Genomic DNA, 18,932 nt, shown 5'->3' with positions numbered 1-18,932 from the left:
TGAGCCTCAATCACCACTGATATAACCAGGCCTTGTCATTTCTTTCTGGACTTTGAAAGCAGTTTTAGCTGCAGTACCACAATGTCCTGAGGTGGTGGGGGTGCAGATGCAGATTATTTAATATTTGAGTCATTATAATACTGATGCTAGATAAAACCAGGTTGTTTCCATTCCATGCCAGCTTGGAAAATCGACAATGGTGGACATTGTAAACAAAGTGGAAATGCAAATTTGGAACTGAATACTTAAGAAGAGGAGGAATTATACAAAGTAGGGTGACATTGATGACATCACGATGAGGCCAAAATCAGTTGAGCTGTTCCTGAGAGCAATTTCTATTAAAGCACCTGATATGATATGAAAGCCTGATTGTTCAAAATTGGTTATTTGTGGGGATAGAAAACACACATGGGAGCTCCAAAAACAGAAAAGAAATGGAAAAAGTTGAATTCTATGTTATAGGTCCTTTAATATTATTTGACATTGATAATATAACTTACTATAAGTTTTTATTCTTATTTAAGCTTTAGTCTTTGTGTGGATGTGTGCACATGCATTGAGCCTGTCAGAAATAGCAAAAAAACAAGTGTTTTTTCTAACACGTTTTAGTGGTAGATCTTGGCTTACAATTGGGAATAAAATGGGCTCTTGGGCTTGAAAAGGTTGGTTACCACTGCTGTAGAGCTAAGGCATGTGACCTGCCCAGTAGACAGTGACACAGCTTTGATACTGGGGTCCTGATGAAACAGAGTGCCCATGCAGAAGCCTGAACCAAAATAAACTGGGTCCTAGATGGCTAAAAGGGCCTGCACAAAAATAAGACAAATGGATGTAGCTATAAGGGAACTTTCTACACTCACAGTGTTGAATTGACCCTCATGGGTTCACTTCTACACTCTCAGTGTTAAATGAACCCTCATGGGTTCACTTCTACACTCTCAGTGTTAAATGAACCCTCATGGGTTCACTTCTACACTCTCAGTGTTGAATTAACCCTCATGGGTCCACTTCTACACTCTCAGTGTTGAATTAACCCTCATGGAGTTCACTTCTACACTCTCAGTGTTGAATTAACCCTCATGGAGTTCACTTCTACACTCTCAGTGTTGAATTAACACTCAGGATTTCACTGAGTATAATCACCCTTTGTCTCCTTCACACTTTTTTCCGCCCATATGCTTTGCGCGTCAGTGTGTGTGTGTCATGTGTGTGTGTGTGTGTGCGTGCGTGCGTGCGTGCGTGCGCCCCGTGCGTGTGCATGTCTTTCTGTGTTTCTGTGTCTTTGTGTGCATATAGTATGCGTGTGTGTGTCGTTGCCCGTACGTTGCCTCTGCACACTTTGCACACACAGAGTAGGACGGGGATCCGTTTCACTGTCCATGTGATCTTCGCTATAGTCGCTAATTTCTCCTCCAACCCTCTCAGCAACCCCCACCCCCCTCCCACCCCCCCCGTGTGATTCAACAATAGCCTATTCTGTGGCGGCGTCCCGTGCGAGGAGGAGGGAAGAGGAGACACACCCAAAGCCATGAAGGCCATGGTGGTGGAGGGAGCTATGGGAGACTGTCGGGCAGGGGGCCAAGTCCGAGGGACAGTGCCTCGATTCTCGTCTGGGACGTCCCGGCAGTCGGATCGGACTTTGACGAGGAGGAGGAGGAGGAGGAGGGCAGAGGTGGTTCCTATATTATATTATCTGTCATGTATAGTCGGTCAGTGTGTGTGTGTGTGTGTGTGTGTGTGACCGCGTGCACACAATAATACACTTCCGAGTGGTTCGTATACCTTTAACTGCGCCATGCATGCCCTTTTTCACATTCAGCAGCGCTTTTCCATCGCAGTACAATCGGGACCCTATTGTACAGTATGCACTCACAAAATTATCACTGAGGATTTTTGCTGTGTTTGTACTGTAATGTATGGGCAATGTTGGGCCATACCCTGCAGTGAATCTGTGAATGGGCCGCTGTATATCTCCGTGGGGCGATATCTGTCCGTGTATCTCTAAATGATGGCATGGGGCATATTTTGTCTGCACTATAATGCATCTAATTGCGTCGTTTTGGCGTCTGGCTTTTTCTGGCGCCATGTCGTTATTATGTCCCTCATTATAACTAACCCTATCGCTAACCTCACGCTATAACCTAATGGTCATTATAACTAACCCTATCCCTAACCTAATGGTCATTATAACTAACCCTATCCCTAACCTAATGGTCATTATAACTAACCCTATCGCTAACCTCACGCTATAACCTAATGGTCATTATAACTAACCCTATCGCTAACCTCACGCTATAACCTAATGGTCATTATAACTAACCCTATCCCTAACCTAATGGTCATTATAACTAACCCTATCGCTAACCTAATGGTCATTATAACTAACCCTATCCCTAACCTAATGGTCATTATAACTAACCCTATCCCTAACCTAATGGTCATTATAACTAACCCTATCGCTAACCTCACGCTATAACCTAATGGTCATTATAACTAACCCTATCCCTAACCTAATGGTCATTATAACTAACCCTATCCCTAACCTAATGGTCATTATAACTAACCCTATCGCTAACCTCACGCTATAACCTAATGGTCATTATAACTAACCCTATCCCTAACCTAATGGTCATTATAACTAACCCTGTCCCTAACCTAATGGTCATTATAACTAACCCTATCCCTAACCTAATGGTCATTATAACTAACCCTATCCCTAACCTAATGGTCATTATAACTAACCCTATCGCTAACCTCACGCTATAACCTAATGGTCATTATAACTAACCCTATCCCTAACCTAATGGTCATTATAACTAACCCTATCCCTAACCTAATGGTCATTATAACTAACCCTATCGCTAACCTCACGCTATAACCTAATGGTCATTATAACTAACCCTATCGCTAACCTCACGCTATAACCTAATGGTCATTATAACTAACCCTATCCCTAACCTCACGCTATAACCTAATGGTCATTATAACTAACCCTATCCCTAACCTCACGCTATAACCTAATGGTCATTATAACTAACCCTATCCCTAACCTAATGGTCATTATAACTAACCCTATCCCTAACCTCACGCTATAACCTAATGGTCATTATAACTAACCCTATACCTAACCTCACGCTAACCTAATGGTCATTATAACTAACCCTATCCCTAACCTCACGCTATAACCTAATGGTCATTATAACTAACCCTATCCCTAACCTAATGGTCATTATAACTAACCCTATCCCTAACCTCACGCTATAACCTTATGGTTGCAATAAATGGGATGTCGGAAATTATGAACGGAGCCCGCTTAAATTGGGGCAGCCCCCTTGAATAACGTGTTCCTTCCACGCGCTATACGTCCAACCAGGGAAACTCCCCCCCTGTCAGGTGTAAAGGAGCAACTTGGACACTCAGGCATGAAGGAAGCATGAGTTCAAGTCCGTTGCTCTCCCCTTGTCCCCCATATATGGGGACTAGGTTGGTGGAGGGTGTGTAGAGCCCAGGATCACACTAGATGATTGACACAGGGGTGAAAAATGGGGTACAAAATCGTGGGATAAAAAATGGTGGAAGCCTTATATGTGTGTGTTGATCACAGATTCCTTCAAGACGCGGACGGTCTTCTTCAGCTTCCATTGAGCCGTCCAGGCCTCCCATTCAATCAGTCCCCACCTTGCACGCACGCACACACACACACACACCCCACGCACGCACGCACACACACACACCCCACGCACGCACACACACACACACACACACCCCACGCACGCACGCACACACACACACCCCACGCACGCACACACACACACACACACCCCACGCACGCACACACCCCACGCACGCACACACCCCACGCACGCACGCACGCACGCACACACCCCACGCATGCACGCACGCACACACGCACGGTGACAATACAGGCCCCGATCGAGGCTTGGCGAGGATACACAGAGGGTCACTCTATCGGGCCCTTATTCTCCAACATGACATAGCACACACACACACACACACACACACACACACACACACACACACACCTCCTCAGATCGAGTCCTGTCTCTCTTCATTGTCTGATAACACTAACACGACACACCATCTAAGGGGGGAGGGAGGGGAGGGGGGGGGGGGGTGTCCGGTCGGACCCGGCCCGGCGTCTGCACCACGCACGCATGCAGCCAGACATTAATTACATCATGATATCCCCTTGTCTGATTGTCGCACAGCTGAGCGAGGGAGGCCCGTCGCCTTTGTTGCGGCGGCGGTGGCGGCGGTCGGAATGCGGTGCGCTCGGCATTTTTCATCCAAAGGGCAGCTTTCTGGAGCTGCCAAGGAGAGGGGGGGGGGGGTGAGATCATGGCTGGTGTTGCCCACTCCCCCCCCCCCCCCCTCCCCATGTCTACTGTCTGTATCTGCCACTCCTATATCTCTCTCTCTCTCTCTCTCTCTCTCTGTCGTTGTCTGTCTGTCTGTCTGCAGGTGTTCCCAAACGTTTCCCACATCAAGGACCCCCAAATTGACACAGGGACCCCCCAATTGAAGCCACCAGCGACCCCCGTATAAGAGAAGATTTGTACGGCTCTCAGGGACCCCTCAGTTTGTCATGCATTAGGGCAGGGGGTGCCCACACTTTTTTGACTTGAAAATGGCTTTGGAATACCGGCACTGGCATTATATTTAAGACAAATGCACTTGGAATGGGAAAGGGGAGAAATGGAATAGGTAGAGTTTTTTTTTGTATTTCATTTGTAATCTACCGACATTTGTGCGCAGCGACACGCTTGAAAACAAAGTATTTTGTAAAATCAATGTTAATTTAACTCTGAGAGTGTGTACAAATGGAACCAAATGGCCCCTAACAGGTGCATTTGGTTCCATTTGTACACTCTCAGACTTACAGACCCATATAGGTTGCAAGTTATCATTTAGCTGGGGACCCCCTGGAAACTGCCTCAAGGACCCCTGTGGGTCCCCGGACCCCACTTTGGGAACCACTGCTCTATCCGTCCCTGTCTCGACAATGCATTCTCTCTCTCTCTCTCTCTCTCTCTCTCTCTGAGTTTTAGTCATATTTTAGTCACCTGGAACTAAATCTACAGTTGATTTAGTCGACTAAAATGTATTTTGTCGGGCCTAGATGCCGTCGTAATGACTGATTTTACACGTTTACACAAAATAGCAGATCTACAAGCTCACAACGCGTCACAGCGAGACACGTTGTGAGCTTGGAGATCAGCTATTTTCAGCATGCAACCAAGTGTAAAATTACTTATACTGGATCTCTTGTCCACTAGTCCCCTTCCTTCCTAACAATTAAGTCTAGTTTTTATTATTCAAAGCTTATAGTTTTCATTTAGTTTTCGTCAGTGAAAAAAAGCTGACAGGCTCTTTTTTATGTCAGGCAATCAATCAAGTCATCTTAATTCAAGCAGATGCCAAAAATAGTTTTTAGATTTTTGGCACCCCTGCATTAGGCTATACGGACCCCCAATGAATGCTATTTCTTTATTTTGTAAAATCAATGTTAATTTAACTCTGAGAGTGTATACAAATGGAACCAAATGGCCCCTAACAGGTGCATTTGGTTCCATTTGTACACTCTCAGACTTACAGACCCATATAGGTTGCAAATTATCATTTAGCTGGGGACCCCCTGGAAACTGCCTCAAGGACCCCTGTGGGTCCCCGGACCCCACTTTGGGAACCACTGCTCTATATCCGTCCCTGTCTCGACAATGCATTCTCTCTCTCTCTCTCTCTCTCTCTCTCTCTCTCTCTCTCTCTCTCTCTCTCTCTCTCTCTCTCTCTCTCTCTCTCTCTCTCTCTCTCTCTCTCTCTCTCTCTCTCTCTCTCTCTCTATGAGTTTTAGTCATATTTTAGTCACCTGGAATGTTTTAGTGTTCATTCTAGTTTTAGTCGACTAAATCTACAGTTGATTTAGTCGACTAAAATGTATTTTGTCGGGCCTAGATGCCGTCGTAATGACTGATTTTACACTTGCTGAAAATAGCAGATCTACAAGCTCACAACGCGTCACAGCGCGACACGTTGTGAGCTTGGAGATCAGCTATTTTCAGCATGCAACCAAGTGTAAAATTACTTATACTGGATCTCTTGTCCACTAGTCCCCTTCCTTCCTAACAATTAAGTCTAGTTTTTATTATTCAAAGCTTATAGTTTTCATTTAGTTTTCGTCAGTGAAAAAAGTCGACGAACACTTTTGTCGTCATATAGTTTTAGCCGACGAAATCAACACCGTGGGCTGCATTTTGCGTGTCTTAAGTACCAGGTCTTATTCCCTAACTTGAGTAAACTAAAGACCTGGAGGCGTGATCAATGCCATTTGGCTATTCTGAGTGGCCAAAGAGCATTGATCACGCCTCCAGGTCTTTAGTTTACTCAAGTTAGGTAATAAGACCTGGTACTTAAGAGACTTAGATAGCATTTGATACAGACTTATAGCATGTTATGTAGACAGCACTATAATTGCATTGTATAATGTAGTCATAGCACGTCATAGTACATATGTATATCATAGTAGTATATGTAAAGTTTATATGTATAGTTTCATTTTTTAGATATTCCACTGTTACTTTCTTAGCTTACGCATGTTTCATGATAAATGCTTTTTATGTGATGTATTCCCATGCTTTTTTGTTCTTGCTTAATGTAAGTCGCTCTGGATTAAGAGCGACTGCTAAATGCCTAAATTGTAAATTGTAAGACACGCAAAATACAGCCCCGAGTATCTTGCAGATAAAATAACGTATATGGCCTTTTTGGACCTGAAGCACTTCAGGGACAGGACTTTGGGTGTCCGGAGATAAGCGTGGCCCGGCCGGCCGGCGGGCGGTGCGGCTGCAGGGGAGAAGGTTGGCACTCTGCTCCCCTTGATAGTGGACCCTGGGGGGGGGGGGGGGGGGGGGGGAGCGCCGCGATAGGGAAGCAGCTCTATTGTTCCCGGTCAAGAGCATGTTGGGGGGGATAAGAGGCAGTAGCTAGAGCACCAGGCAGGTGTTTAGAGAGATTACAGCGAGCCTAGAAAGCACGTCTATATCGTGGCCTCTTTTTGAATCAAAGTCAAGAGCAACAAGGAATGTCACCGTGCAGTGTGCACACACACACACACACACACACACACACACACCTCGTTCCCCTGGAGCAGTGTAGGATCTGTGAAGCTGACTAATTGCTATATATGAACTCCCTTGTTGTGCCAGCAGCCATAGTGCTGCGCAACTGCAGGGCTGGACTGGCCACAGGTCATTCCGGAGCATATCCCTCTAAGACCCAGCGTTGCTTTTTAGCAACAAGTTATATTTTTTATTAATTACTTAATTATTATTTTTTTTTTCTGTTCTTTTTTCACCTAAACGTCATCAGTGATGTTCATTGCCATGCCATTTCAATGCCATTGGTCATGATATTTGCATATAAATACCCCCCACAGAGGCTGACATTCACACAAATTAAATGTTTCTGGACTCTGTGCAATTTTGAACATTTTTAACCTATGACTTTTGACCTTTAACCCTAATAAAAGTAAGTGAAATAATTGTAATAATTATGTTTTTTTGTGATTAGAATGTCTAGAACATGTTTTATTCATTATTGTGAAAGATATCCTCCAAATGTAAATTATTAATTTATTATATTATTATATAATAATTATATAATTTATTATAAATTTTTCATCAAACTTTATTTTTCTAACATATTTTTTGTCTTAGTCCTAGTAGTACAAAGTAGTAGTAAGGTTGAAATCATTTTTTTTGCAAGTAGAAATTAATGTGGGTCTTAGAGGGACAGGCAGGCAGGCCAATAGGCGGCAGGCCACCAGGAAAGGTCCGGGCGTACGTGCTGCCGTTCTGCCATCATGATAATGTCACTGTACCTGTATATCAGTGAGTGACAAATAAACCCTCTGCAAAGGGTTGTGTAGTTAGTTGTCTGTTGGTTTGTATCATGTATGTTGTTCTGTAAAAGTGGTGGTATTATTAAGGGCTTGTTTGTTTGTGTGTGCCTCGACGGAGCGGGGCGGTAGAGTTTCTGCTAGCTATCCGCGCGCTGGTTGTGGTCACGGTGGGTGGGTGGGCCGGTCTGGGCCAAATTCACGCTAAAATGACCGGGCCGAATCTTTGTCCCTGCAGTCCGGCCCTGCATGCGCAACAACTGCCATTCGTGGCAACGCCACTCGACCGGGGCCGAAGTTTTTCATGCCAGTATTTTAGAGCCAAGTCGCCAAGGGGAAAGCTTTGAAGCTTTGAAAACACACAGAAGTTCTGCACTGTATAGTTTATTATATGCCCATGAAGCCTCGGCCACCACTACCACTACAATGCCACCTTTTGGAGGTCCATATTCAAGGAGAGCTGAGGTATTGTGGTGTGTCCCCCCCAATGTGAATCTGATCAATAATCTTTTAGATATTGTTGTCAAAATAGCAGATCTACAAGCTCACAACGCGTTGCGCTGCGACGCGTTGAGAGCTTGTAGATCAGCTGTTTTTCACGGCGCAACCCAGCACTCTTTAGCTATAGTGGAGATGCGGCGTAACATTCCAAACAAATCTGTTCGACGCAGAATACTGTGTTCAAGTTCAGGAGACTTCGGTCGGGAGAAAAAGCAATTATCCTGAATGCTATATGGCATGGAAAGGAGAGGCATTTATTTGCATTTCTTTCACCGTGTAGTAAACGCTGCATTCGTGGTCTTGAAAGGGCAGTTGTTTTACGGACGGGGTAAAAGGGCAGGGGCTGAAGGCGCCCCCTTTGATTTCTATGTGTGCACGTCACTGATGAGGAAGCGTACTAAGGTCAAATATACTGCAGGTTGAACCTCCAGCTTATAGCTGGGTGCTCCTCCTACAAACACAATTGATATTGTTTTCTTGTGTGCATATACACTACTGTAGTGGGGTGAAGGTCTATACTATCACAGTGTACTGTATAATGTACTGTAGTGGTAGTGGTGAAGGTCTACTGTCACAGTGCAAAGACAGGAGCTTTAGGACCCAATAAATAGCAGACATGCAGATAGGCGCAGGCAGATGAGCTTCAATGCAAGGTTTTTATTCCAAAAAAAAACCTTGCCACGAAGGAACTTGAAGTACATACAGTGCACTAGGGTTGGACGTAGCACGTGGAGGTCAAGGAACACGTCATTCCAAACAGTGGTTATCCCAACCACAACCAGCCGGCTGGCCAGGGGGAGGCAGTATATAAGGATCACTGCTGTTCTCTATCGTATCAGAGACCATCTCTCCACCCAACATATTTCATATGTATGGGGAATGTCCCCACCTCACTTGTGACGTGGATACCTCTTTAAGACACACCAGTGCACTGGCACGCACGGGTATATAAGGCCCAGGTGGTGCGTGATTACACTGCTTTTTTGATCTCCACCGAGCAGTCCAAGACGTGGTCTCCTCAACGGAAGTGCAGAGCAAGTTATCAACAATAACTGCATTTTTTAGACTTTTTGAAAAGCAACTACTCACGAGTTCTGGCAGCCGGATTAATCCACTGCTGGAGGCAGGTTAGAGAGCTGGCGTGGATCGCTCCTCTCTGGATTGCTGTCACACAGCTCGTTTGTAGGTATAGCAAACAAAAACAGGGTAACACCAGCCAAAACACCGTTACAGGCGTATTGCTGACATAGTGTTAGTTTACGCGTCCTGTGGTGTAGCCTGTCTGTCGACCTGTGGGCAGGGACACAGACAGGACCATTGGCTCTGTAATCCTGTAAAGCAGCGGAATAATCGCACTATACGTTTGTATCACTGGCTTGGTGTCAGTTAACGCATCCGTGATGCATATTCCGTGGGCTGGAGTGGACCTGCGGTTGGCGCAGCGAAACATCAGCCCCGCTATAGGATCATTGGCTCTGTAATCCTGTAAAGCAGTGGAATAATCGCACTATACGTTTGTATCACTGACTTGGTGTCAGTTAACGCATCCGTGATGCATATTCCGTGGGCTGGAGTGGACCTGCGTTTGGCGCAGCGAAACATCAGCCCCGCTATAGGCTTATCATTTAACACAGCACACTATACACTAGTGTATAGTATACAGGCGTATTGTCGCTGGGGCGGCTTCCGCGTCTTTGGTGCTGTGTTCTTTTGCTTCGCCTCGTGAGAGACAGAGCTCCCTGGGGTGTATTGCGGCTAAAGCCGTTCACACACCCTGGTGTAGACTGCGTGGTAGAACCCGTACGGACGGGGGAAGCCACGGAGCAAGCTTATCCTCCGAACCGTGGGTCCTGTCAGTCATAGACAGGACGAGCTAATTCCACAACAAACAAAGTTTGGTCTCCAGTGCACGGTGATATATCGTAGGGTAAATTGTTGCCTGGAAAGTCGAGGGAGACTCTCATAAATCCCTGTTCTAGTGGACCAAACAGTGGAAATTGGTATACGTATATACACTATATAATGCAAAACGTTTGGAGCAGAGTGTTTGTCTCCAACTCAAACACTCTGTGTCTCAGTGCAGCTAGGAAATTCAGGTGCAACCTCCTCCAGAGAGAGAGAGAGAGAGACTATAGAACTCAGCTGGCTGTTGTTTAGTTATTTTTCTATTTGGAAAGATCCCCATTAGCTGATGCCATGGCAGTCAGCTAGTCTTTGGGGTCCACATGAAACATGTTACCGAGAAAAAAAAAAACAACACATGAATATCAATATGTGACTGAGAGACAGCAGTGTAAATTGCACATAGGGTAAATTGTGCCCTCACTTCTCAAGCACATTACTATACTCCCCGTTTTTTGAGCATGTTTAAGCAATTAAATTTGTATATATTTAATATAACATATTAAAATAATAGTGTATATAGGTATTGAATTAAATGGAAACAGCAGGGGTTTCTCTGGGGCTGCGTGGGGCACATATGCCCACAGAGGATGGCCATGACCAGTGGGTGACCTGTGGGTTCCCTGGTCATGCTGATAGCAGCTCATGAAGATCCTGACTCCTGTATGTTTTTCTTCCTCTTGCCAGTTGAGGCTAGGAGGAATGAAGGAATCCGACGGCCATATAACACACTATACAGGGGTATTGCTGGCGGGGCGCCAGTTTACGCTCCTGTGGTGTAGCCTGTCTGTCGATCTGAGTGCAGTGACACAGACAGGACCAGTGGCCCGGTAATCCTTAAAGGCAGTGGAATACAACGCACTATATGGGTGTATTATTGGCATGGCGTCAATTCACGCATCCATGCTGCATATTCTGTGGGCTGGAGGGGACCTGCGAGTGCGCAGTGAATATAGTTGTGTATATTCGTACGTCTCTAAATGTTTTGATGAATTGAAGATGGTGGGCCCTATTGTAAACAAGTGTAATGCTTTATGGTATCGCCCACTCTCTGTTAACAGTATTTGTATTGAGTTGTACTCGAAATGTACTGTAATTCTGCAAGCTGTTAGTAAATCAGTAAATCAATCAATCAAAACAACAGCCCGGCCAGGCTATAGCATTAAAACGCACTATACAGGCGTATTGTCGCTGGGGCGACTTCCGCATCTGTAGTGCCGTGTTTTTGCCTCGCCTCGTGAGAGAGAGCTCACTTGAGTGTATTGCGGCTAAAGCCGTTCACGCACTCCGGTGTAGACTGCGTGGTAGAACCCGTGCGACGGGGGACGCCACGGAGCAAGCTCATCCTCCGAACCGTGGGTTCTGTCATAGACAGGATGAGCGTATGGCTGCCGTGGCAGTCAGCTTTCCGCGTTCAGGTGTAGTAGCGCACTATACAGTGTATAGGACGTGCTGAGTCTGCCAGGAGCAAGCCCTGAAATCACAGCCATTTGCACACTACTGTATATACGGCGTATTGCTGACCGTGTCAGCTCACGCGTCCGTGATGTAGTTTCGCCAATGTTGGCAACTCGAGTGTGCCGCGGCTGTCGGGCGGAATACTCTGTACGGTGTATCACGGCAAGGCCGTTCACGCACCTATAGGTGTAAACTTGCATGGTATAATCCGGTTACCGGTTCGAAACCACAAAGTAAGCTCCTTCTCATCCCGAGAATGCACTATGGCTATCTAGGCACAGCTAGTCAACACAGGGTTATTCTGTCACTGCTTCAGCACCGGCTTATATGTGGCACTTATGTGACCATTAGGGCCCGGACCTTATTGAGGAGCTGCAGCGACTGGCTTTCAGGCTCCCCAGGCAGTGGCAGCAGGCATGCTATTGATGCCCTTTGGTGAGGTGCCGTCTGTGGCAGCCCCAGGCCAAGCTGCGATAGGAGGACAAGCTCCCCCACGCTGCCTATTGAGCCACCGGCCATGTTTGGCCAAAAGGCCAGTGCTTTGCTACAGCATCCTAAGGAGGCTGTGGAGGTGCACAGGAGGTGCAGGAATGCTCCGGCAAGGCCATGAGTAGCCTGCCTCGGTCACCCCTCAGGCTGTGCAACCCCAGTCAGGTTTGGCAGTTCCAGGGACCTACGGGTCCGGTTACAGGCCAACCGGCAGGGTATGGCTAAAATGTGCTCGGCGGGCTAAGCCCATACCTCAGTCCTGACAGTTAAGGCCCCAGACCCCACCCGCTGTCTCTCGGGACAGCGGTTGTCCTGGAAGACAATTCAGGTGGACCCCTGGGTGGGTTCCACTATGTCTTCGGGAGGGTGGGGTGCTGCTTACAGCACTCCCGGCAAGGAAGGGCTGAGGGTCTTACAGGCCATCCTCCAAGGCGACTGGCTTGCCATGCTCGACCGGGGATGCTTATTCTCAGATCCCGGGTCTGACGCACTGACCGGCTTGTCTTAGATGACAGAACCTTCGAGTCCCGTGTCCTCCCATTCGGCATATGTCTAGCCCCCCGATTGGACATAGTCCTTGGCGGGAGGGCCTTTGCATCCTAAATTGGATAACTGAATGGTGTGTGCTCGCTCAGAGGTGCAGTGCCACAACAACGTGGCCAGGCACCTGCAGCACTTTGGGCACCTAGGCCGGCACCTCAACAAGAGGCCTTGCAGGCGTCAACTCTCACAGTCCGCAGCGCTCCTCGGCATGTGTTAGAGGGCAAAGCAGGGACTCTGTCCCTTGCTCTAGTGAGTCGGGCCACCCTCAGGTTGTGCCTCCGCCCCTTAGGGCTGAGGGCAATCATGGTGCACTTTGTGCCTCCGGCTCTTCTGAACATGCAGCCAGTGCATTATCTGTCATTCACAGTCATGCACTACGTGGGCGTATCGTTGACAGCGTCAGTTTACACGTTCCACGTTGTTCCAGCGAATTCACACTGCTGTTCACACAGCAGAATGTGACGAGACTGTCAGGGGTGAGCAGAACCACCATAAGGTTGTATTACGGCATGGCCGTTTAAACACCTGGGTGTAATTCTGTGTGTTGGAGACCGGTTGAGCTCCCTCCTCATCCAGAGGTAATCGTGTGGCTAGGCCAGGGATCTGGCAACATGGCGGGCCGCTGTCCCACACAAGGGCGACACAATAGTCACCCAGTTGGTCCTCATACCGTTCATCCCTCACACAATAGGCCAGCAGTCCCTCCTCGGGGAGTGGTATTGTCTGCCTTACGGCATGAGCCAATTAAGCCCGTGGAGACTTGGGCTGCAATGGCTTCTCACAGGACAGCATTCTTGCTGTTAGCACTGCAGTGTCAGCCACAAGAATGTCTCTGTCAGTGAGGGGTGCTGCCGCTTCCTACATGGCAATGCTTAGGTGTTGTCGCCATCAATCCCTGCATTTTGCCTACGGCCTGATCAGAGTGTGAGCCAGTCAGTCTATTGATTTTCACCCTTCCCACCCTCCTATAAGCAGGGTGGTGGAGCAGGGTAAATGGGCCTAACTGTCTTAGGCAGATAGTCTCCAAGACTGGACTTCACTCATTGGCTTGTGAAACAATCCAGCAGGCATATAGGTGGGCAGGCAGGCCAGCCCCAACGGGAACATGTGCACATTCCACACAAGGCCTCGCTGCCGCATGGGTTTACGGCGAGATGCCCTCCAATCTGAGTTTTGTGGGACAGCCTCTTGATCGATGCTGTCAGCATTTATCAGGTTCTACCATTATGTGGTATCAGTGTGGCATCCAGCACCCTTCTCACTGGGTGTGTGCTTAGCTCCGCAGCATAAACGCGATGGGAACTATGCACAAAAACGAAGGCCATCCACTTTTTACTTGTAAAACCGTGATGTGACATAAGGATCATTCCGGTTCAGAGAACAGGGCTTCAACAGTCAGCTGACCGAGTGTTCGGCAGGCTGACTTGAGCGGGAGCGCAGGCCCTGCAGACTGCAGTAACCTCGTTACAAAGAAAGGAAGAGCATTTCCTGAAGGGTGCCCTGAGGCCCAGAGGAGCTCAGGTTAGGGACCCAATCAGGCCCATCTGGGGTTAGCTCCGGAGGCTCTACGACCTTTAGTCAGTGAGCGTGACATGCTCAAGACAGCAGTCTTGTCGGTGTCACATCTGCAAGGAGAAATGGGGGAGTTGCGAGCTCTGTCAATCCATAATGAGCTCTGCAGGCCTATGCCGGATGATGGTATAGTCTTGCCCCAAACCGGCCTTTCTCCCCAATGTTTTCAAAAGGGCACGTCTCAATCAGGTGATTGAGCTCTGTCCTACCATCGTCATACAGACAGTAGACATACAGAGACGGAGTCGGTCCTCACTCTGCCCTATTGGAGCATTAGATTCGTATGCCAGGGCCACACAAGGCCCACAGAGTAACGAACCAGCTCTTTGAGTGCTTCAAGTGAGAGTGCATGGATCACAGAGGTTATCCAGCACACAAACAGGTAGGAGTACCAGTGCCGCCTGGAGGGCAGGCACACTCCACCTGGGGACGCTGTGGAAAGGTGCGTCTCTGACAGACCTGCACAGCGGCGACATAGTCTACTCCGTCTAATGTACATTCACCCGGTTATACCGGCTGAACATGCAGCATTCGCTCCCTTCGGGGAGTTGGTCTCGCATGCTACTCAGCGGTGGGTGTCATTGTCACCTTCACCAGTCAAGCCAGCCTTGCGTCTAGTGGGCTGGCTTGGGCGGCCCTTCACCCCTGTGGTCTCTGGCCTTAGCGTCTTGCAGGGCCGGGCTCTGGGTGGCGCCTAGCGCCTGAGCATTTGGCGGCGGATGGCGTCTGGCTGTCCGGCCGTTCCAGGGGTTGTAAATACATTACATTGAACATACATGATGAATCATTCCAAATTCAGTATGTGCTGGGTCGAAGCCCACTGGTGTTGTCTTTGGGGTTCTGGGACTGCTTCGCTTCCTCACGAGGTGTCTTACAGAGTTCCCCATACATATGAAATATGTTGGGTGGAGAGATGGTCTCTGATACGATAGAGAACGTGTGGTTACGTGGTAACCTATGTTCTCTGAGTGAAGAGACTATCTCTCCACCTCGATGTTGCTCAGAAGCGGTGTCGATCAAGTAAACCAGTGTAATCACGCACCACCTGGGCCTTATATACCCGTGCGTGCCAGTGCACTGGTGTGTCTTAAAGAGGTATCCACGTCACAAGTGAGGTGGGGACATTCCCCATACATATGAAATATGTTGGGTGGAGAGATAGTCTCTTCACTCAGAGAACATAGGTTACCACGTAACCACACGTTTCTTTGTGAGGGTACAGGTCTAGGGTACAAATGTTGACAAATGTGTTGACAAATATTCTCTTTTGGCGGTCCATGACACAACTTTTTTTTTAAATGGGGGTCTGACTGTATACAAGGGGGTCCTTGATATGAAAAGAACAACAGTGTAGGACAGGGAACTGACGGTTTTACCTGCTACGACCCCCAGACACCAGAGTGGCGATGACAGGACTCTGTCTGTCACTCATCTGACTGAGAGGCTTGAAGAGCACGCGAGGCATGGGAAACATCGCCCCCAAGAGCCTATGGACGGGAAAGCATACAAAATACACCGTTAGAGATATAATATATTATTAATATATTGTGAAGGCAATTAATTAAGTCAAGAGACAGACAATTAACTGTTCAATGTTACAGAGAGTCTGTCACTGTGCCTCACACAAGTTGTTAGTTGTATCAGTAAGATGTCATCCCGTTTTGTTTTTGTTTTTTTAATTTCCGTTCATGAAAATAATATATGTTTCAATTATATTTCAGAATTTCCATTTCTGCTAAGCAGCTGCGGCAGTATTGACAAGTTGAATAGTCGACTAGTTGCTTAAAGCTCGAGTCAATGAAGAGACAGGACTCGATCTGAGGAAGTGTGTGTGTGTGTGTGTGCGTGCGTGCGTGCGTGCGTGCGTGTGTGCGTGCGCGCGTGCGTATTTAAAAGTGCAGGTAAGTTGAAGTCTGCAGTTTCATAACTCACATTACAGTAGATGTGTTCAGCTAAACTATATATTTTTTTGAAATAAAAACAAAAAATGATAGGTTTGTCGCTGTTTATGTATCTTTCAGGGGTGGAAGGCTATTATGAAGACAGATGACAGGAGGAGAGAGAGGAGTCTGGGTAAGAGAGACCATCTTTAATGAATCAATCCTGAACACAAACAGCAGGAAAACAAAGTCAGAGAATATCCTTTACAAACATGTTCTTGGGACTAGTTTCTTCAACAATTACATTGTAGGCATTTAGCCAACGTTCTTATTGATATATTGATTGACATTTATATTTTGTACAGTTAGCAGAATGGGTACAGTGTTCAAGGAAGTACACAGCAATACAAAATCTACTAAGAGTATATAACAAACAACTAAGACGTGTTTACATAAGGGTCCTCCATTTTCAATTAATCAGAACAAGACAAATAAACACTTATTTGTTTAACTTAAAATTTTATTGATTTTCAAGACAGAAAAAAAACTTTCAGTACACATAACACCACAAACGTACAAAAAAAAAGAAAAAACTGAAGAAAAAAGGCCTCGACATTGCGTTTCAAATGTGTTACATACTCAAATAAACACTAAAGCATAACATAATACTAACACCAAAAGGGGTCCCCGTCCAAAATGGGTTAAAACCTGGAAAGCATCTGTGTCACTTCAGATTTTAGCGTTGGCAATTCAAAAATCACACCCGTGTGAAGTGAGGGGCGCTCTTATCATCGCACATCATCATCTCATACTGGCCAATCAGAATGCCTGTTGGTGCTGTGTTTGGTTGGCTGATTTGCTCGTTTACATAATCATGACTTATAAGTTTTCCCTTCAATGTCAATTATTACACCAAAATATCTTGAAAGTGTGAGAAGTACTGATTTAGAAGGCTCAGGTCGTAATGGGTTAAAGTATACCTCTAACCACCAATATTATAACTATTGCCACTGTCAGCATCAATATTTTTGATCAACACGCCATCTATCATTTATGATCATCATCATCATCATCCAGTTAGACAGATCTAGGTAAGATCTTCAGAGGACCACCAGGACCAGGGCGAATGACTGGAAAGAGTGTGTCAGTGAACCTGTGTGTGAAGGTGTGTATGTGTGTGTTAGTATCAGGATCACAGAATGACAGCTTTCCTTCATTCCAGTCCAGTTGGACTCTGATCCTCTGAGGTTTCTGCTTCAATGAGAGATCAGTGTCTGACCCTGAGGAGGCTGCTCCGTATTTACCTTCATGTAAGTATATTATCCAGTGTGGACCCCCTGTGGTTCCCTTCCTCTGAAAGGACTCTGCAAACACACCTACTACCCAGTCTGTCTCGTCTCCAACCTCAACATCCCAGCTGTGACTCCCTGAGTTAAAGCCCTCAGAACCAAGGACAAAGCTGAGGTGCAGGTCAAATCTCTCTGGATTGTCAGGGAGATTCAGTATCTCTCCACATGTCACGCTGGTCAGATCATCAGACAGGGTGTATCCTGGATGGGCAGTGTTGGGGTCCAGAATGACCGGAGTGTAGGAGACAATGTCCTTCATCTTGTCCCAGACTCTGAAGGCCAGGTTGCCCAGGTGTTTGGCCTCGTCTATCAGTGCTCCCGAGACCGGCTGTGGGTCCTGCAGTGTGAGCTGGACTCTCTCCATCGTGGTCTTGAAGTTCTGCAGGAATGAGATGTGTTCAGCTCTCAGCTCCTCCTCGATGGCTCTGATTGTGTCTGAAATGGTTGATATGTCTCTGTTCAGACCCTCCATCTTCTCCTTCATCATCTGACTCTTCTGCTGCTCTTCCTCCCTCAGTGCAGTGATCCTGGCCTCCTCTTCATCATGTAGAAACTGATGAAGCTTCTTAAACTGTTCCTTCATCTGCGTCTCTGTGTGCCGAGACTGGAACGTAATGTGTTCTGCTGTTTGATCGTAGTTTGTTTTAGTTTTATTAAAGACCTCCAGTTTGTCCTGTAAATGCTTCAGTGATTTCTGGACCTCCTCCTTGTGATCCAGAGCAGCTTGTCTATCCTGTATGAAGGCCTCGCACAGGTTCCTCAGAGCCAGGTTACGAGGTGGACGATCCGTCAAAGATATTTCCTTACAAATGGGACACTCCTTTATTGTCTTCTCTCGCCACCAGTGCTGCAGACAGGCTTTACAGAAGCTGTGGCTACACAACAGCACAACGGGATCTTTAAAGATGTCACAGCACACAGGACAGGAATAGAGAACTTCCGAGAGAGACGACTTTGAGTTGGAAGCCATTTTAAAAGTCAACACCGGAACTCTGCCAATCAGTTGTGTCAGGTTGACAACCTTTGAAAACAAGACAATAAATGTAGGCTAAACAACTTATTTTTAAACTACCTAAATTAAAATGTAAACACCAAGTTAAAAAGGTGAACACCTTCAATATTTCAAATTAAGTAACACTTTTGGAATGAAGAGAGAAAAATAGCTGATGTTCAAGATGTAGATCAGCTCTTTTTCAACTAGTGTTTTAAACCTTTAACCTAGTAAATCAATAATTGTCCACATTTAGAAGTCTTAAATTCTTAAGTGTAAATCATTTTAACTTTCTATTGTATCTTTTGTAGTATACTTTTAGACTGTCAAAC

The 18,932-nt window shown here is 46.6% G+C and overlaps 1 protein-coding gene across 1 annotated transcript; it reads right to left on the bottom strand.

The window, feature by feature from the left end:
* Positions 1–17,337: 17,337 nt before the first annotated feature.
* LOC310868739 (nuclear factor 7, ovary-like) lies at positions 17,338–18,579 on the bottom strand (the record flags this gene model as incomplete). The annotated part of the gene is made up of 1 exon (XM_083779199.1): positions 17,338–18,579. The coding sequence occupies one exon, from the start codon at positions 18,577–18,579 to the stop codon at positions 17,338–17,340; it is 1,242 nt and encodes a 413-aa protein (XP_083635325.1).
* Between the last annotated feature and the right edge of the window lie 353 nt (positions 18,580–18,932).

Source organism: Protomyctophum parallelum (genome assembly GCF_964188405.1).
Source record: "Protomyctophum parallelum genome assembly, chromosome: 13".
Classification (NCBI taxonomy): domain Eukaryota; kingdom Metazoa; phylum Chordata; class Actinopteri; order Myctophiformes; family Myctophidae; genus Protomyctophum; species Protomyctophum parallelum.
This window is presented reverse-complemented; position numbering and strand designations above follow the sequence as displayed.